Source organism: Zingiber officinale, chromosome 5A (assembly GCF_018446385.1).
Source record: "Zingiber officinale cultivar Zhangliang chromosome 5A, Zo_v1.1, whole genome shotgun sequence".
Taxonomy (NCBI): domain Eukaryota; kingdom Viridiplantae; phylum Streptophyta; class Magnoliopsida; order Zingiberales; family Zingiberaceae; genus Zingiber; species Zingiber officinale.
In genome coordinates this window covers 21,709,624-21,712,578 of record NC_055994.1, presented here as the reverse complement: position 1 = coordinate 21,712,578, position 2,955 = coordinate 21,709,624, and the positions used below count along the sequence as shown (strand labels likewise).

Genomic DNA, 2,955 nt, shown 5'->3' with positions numbered 1-2,955 from the left:
AAAACACATAACAGAATGATCAACTAAAATGAAAAGGGAAAACCCTTGGGTTGCCTCCCAAGAAGCGCTTGTTTTAGGTCTTTAGCTCGACCCCATTCCGGTCAGTGCGGGTTAAACCCATGGAGGCACGGCTCTCCTCCTAGGGTTAGTGTTCCAGTCTGCGCCTTTAGCTTTTCTCACGCAGGACATATATACTTCTTGTCTTTCGCGGGAGGGGAATTTTTTCGAAAGGTGCGCTCCTCGACCCCGCGTGCGTCTATCCTACTAGGATTTCCCTAGGAAAAGGAGACGCAGTTAGAAGGGTTGGACAAATCAAATTCAATTCTTTCTTTACCGATCTCCAATGATAGCTTGTGATTCTTCACATCGATGAGGGCTCCTGCCATAGCGAGGAATGGTCTTCCAAGAATGATCGGGATTTTGGGGTCCTCCTTCATATCCATAATGATGAAGTCCATGGGGATGACACAACCCCCCACTTCTACTGGCACGTCATCCACTATACCCATTGGGTATCTACATGAATGGTTAGCCAACTACAGTGCCATAGTAGTCAGTTTAATGCTCTGGAGTCCCAATTTCTTACACAGAGAGTACGGGAGTAGGCTGACACTAGCTCTCAAATCGCAGAAGGCTCTCGGTATGAGTTTAGAGCTAATTTTGCACGATATGGAGAAACTTCCTGGATCCTGAAGTTTCAGTGGGGAATTCACTATTAAAAGAGCACTGCAGCCCTCTGTCAATGCTATGGTCTCGAAGTCGCCTTTTTGCCTTCTATTGGATAAGATTCCCTTTAAAAATTTTGCGAACTTTAGCATCTGGTGCAGCGCATCTAACAATGGTACCCCAACGCAAATCTCTTTAACCTTTTTCAGAAATCGGTGAAATTCTTCATCCTTTTGGGATGCTATAAGCTTCTGAGGAAACGGGATCATCTGATTCTGTGGGGTAGTCTGACAAGCTTCTCCAATCTTTTTAGTACCCTCTTCTCTATCCCTGCTTTGAGTCTGATTGGGCATTAGGAGAGTGAGTTCCTTTTCTGAGTCAACCTCCATCTGAGTGATGATTTGAGGGTTCCCACAGTACGTCCGCTCCGTAGCTCAATGCGATTGTAATGTGCCACCGGATTTAAATCCAATTTCCCTGGGAATGTACCCTGTGCTCTTGAGACGGACTGAGCTATCTGGGCTATCTGGCTGTCTTGCATCTTCTGGTGTTTTTCTGAGTTCTCCAGCCTCTGAGTCAGTTGCTTGATCTCGCTCCTCATCTCCTTTTGCTCTGAGAGAGCTTCCTCAAGCATCTTTTCAATCCTAGACAACTATGTAGGTTGCCGCTGTTGATGAGCCTGCTGTCCATGTTGGTAGGTCTGAGGTGCCGACCCCTGGTCCTGATTATTTCTGTATGAAAAGTTGGGATGGTTCCTCCATCCAGGGTTGTATGTGTTGGAGTACGGATTGTTTTGCCTCTGATTGTAGCCTGCTATTGCATCGCATTGCTCAAGCTAGTTTATCTGTGCCTGCATTGGCCCCAGGGAGCAAGTATCCTGAGCGTGGTCCGCACTTCCGCAGATGGTTCTCTGAACTCACACCAATACCCTCCATGGTCTTCACTGGTGTCTCTGAGCTCGAACCAATAAGCAAGAGTCAAGCTGTAGCCACTGATCGCAGCCAGTGAACGTTGATGCTCCAAATGCACCATTCGCAGCGAAACACAGTGGAAAGATCAATTGGTCTTATTCTTCTGATGGAGCTTAATTTGAAATTAACCATTGGCACGACACCTTCAACCTGTAACTTAAAAATCTCACAGCAGATGATTTGATCAGTGAATCAAAAATCGCAGAGAAACAGCAGAAGACAAACGACATCGTTGTGGATCGGTCATCAGACCGATCCATAGCCTTCCGGACCGATCAGGACATATCCTGATCGATCTGGGATGTTTCTGATCGGTCTGTGGACCGATCAGCCTATGGGTGGATCGGTCCACAGACCGATCCCCCATAGTTTTTCAGAAACCATCACTTCCTTCTGATCGGTCTGTAGACCGATCAGATAACCCACAGAATGCTTCTGTGTGGTTACTGATCGGTCACGAGACCGATCAGATAATCCACAGATCGCCTCTGTGTGGTTACTGATCGGTCACGAGACCGATCAGATCACTTAAGTATCACTGGATCGGTCTGTCGACCGATCCAGTCAACCAAAGTATCACTGGATCGATCAACAGACCGATCCAATGTCTCTGTGTTAGTTTTAGAGCTTCCCAGCCCTAAACCCTAACGTCTTCCTGGTCCAGAGAACGAGCTACCAAGCCCTCTCTGACCTAGTCCGGAGAACGAGCTGCCGAGCCCTCTCCGACTTCCACGTCCGGTCCAGAGACCGAGCTACCGAGCCCTCTCTGACCTAGTCCGGAGAACGAGCTGCCGAGCCCTCTCCGACTTCCACGTCCGGTCCAGAGATCGAGCTACCGAGCCCTCTCTAACCTAGTCCGGAGAACGAGCTGCCGAGCCCTCTCCGACTCTGTCCGGTCCAGAGAACGAGCTACCGAGCCCTCTCTGACCGAGTCCGGAGAACGAGCTACCGAGCCCTCTCCGACTTTGCGTGCCAAGTCTCCGTACTCGGACTTTTCCTCTCCACATGATCAACCTTGATCATTAATCAGTCTGAGTCTAATTAATATCTGATACAAACTTAAATCAGTGTCAACATCAAAACAACAGCCAGGTCAGACTGTATCAACAATCTCCCCCTTTTTGTTGTTTGACAACACGATTTAAGTTTAGATTAGAAATGTTCATATTTCCTTAATTTTAGGGGAATCAAGATCCTCCCCTTAAGACAGATACAACACCATGTAAGAATAGGGGAATCATGATCCTCCTCCTAAAGCCAAACTTTCATTTATCTCAAATTTTCATTTATCTCTAAACTTAGTTATCTTCTCCCCCTT

At 47.4% G+C, this 2,955-nt stretch overlaps 1 protein-coding gene across 1 annotated transcript; it reads right to left on the bottom strand.

Moving 5' to 3' along the window:
• Positions 1-275: 275 nt before the first annotated feature.
• Positions 276-1,019, bottom strand: LOC121979471. The gene is made up of 2 exons (XM_042531460.1): positions 598-1,019; positions 276-516 (listed from the first exon to the last, which is right to left on the bottom strand). The coding sequence occupies exons 1-2, from the start codon at positions 1,017-1,019 to the stop codon at positions 276-278; spliced, it is 663 nt and encodes a 220-aa protein (XP_042387394.1).
• Between the last annotated feature and the right edge of the window lie 1,936 nt (positions 1,020-2,955).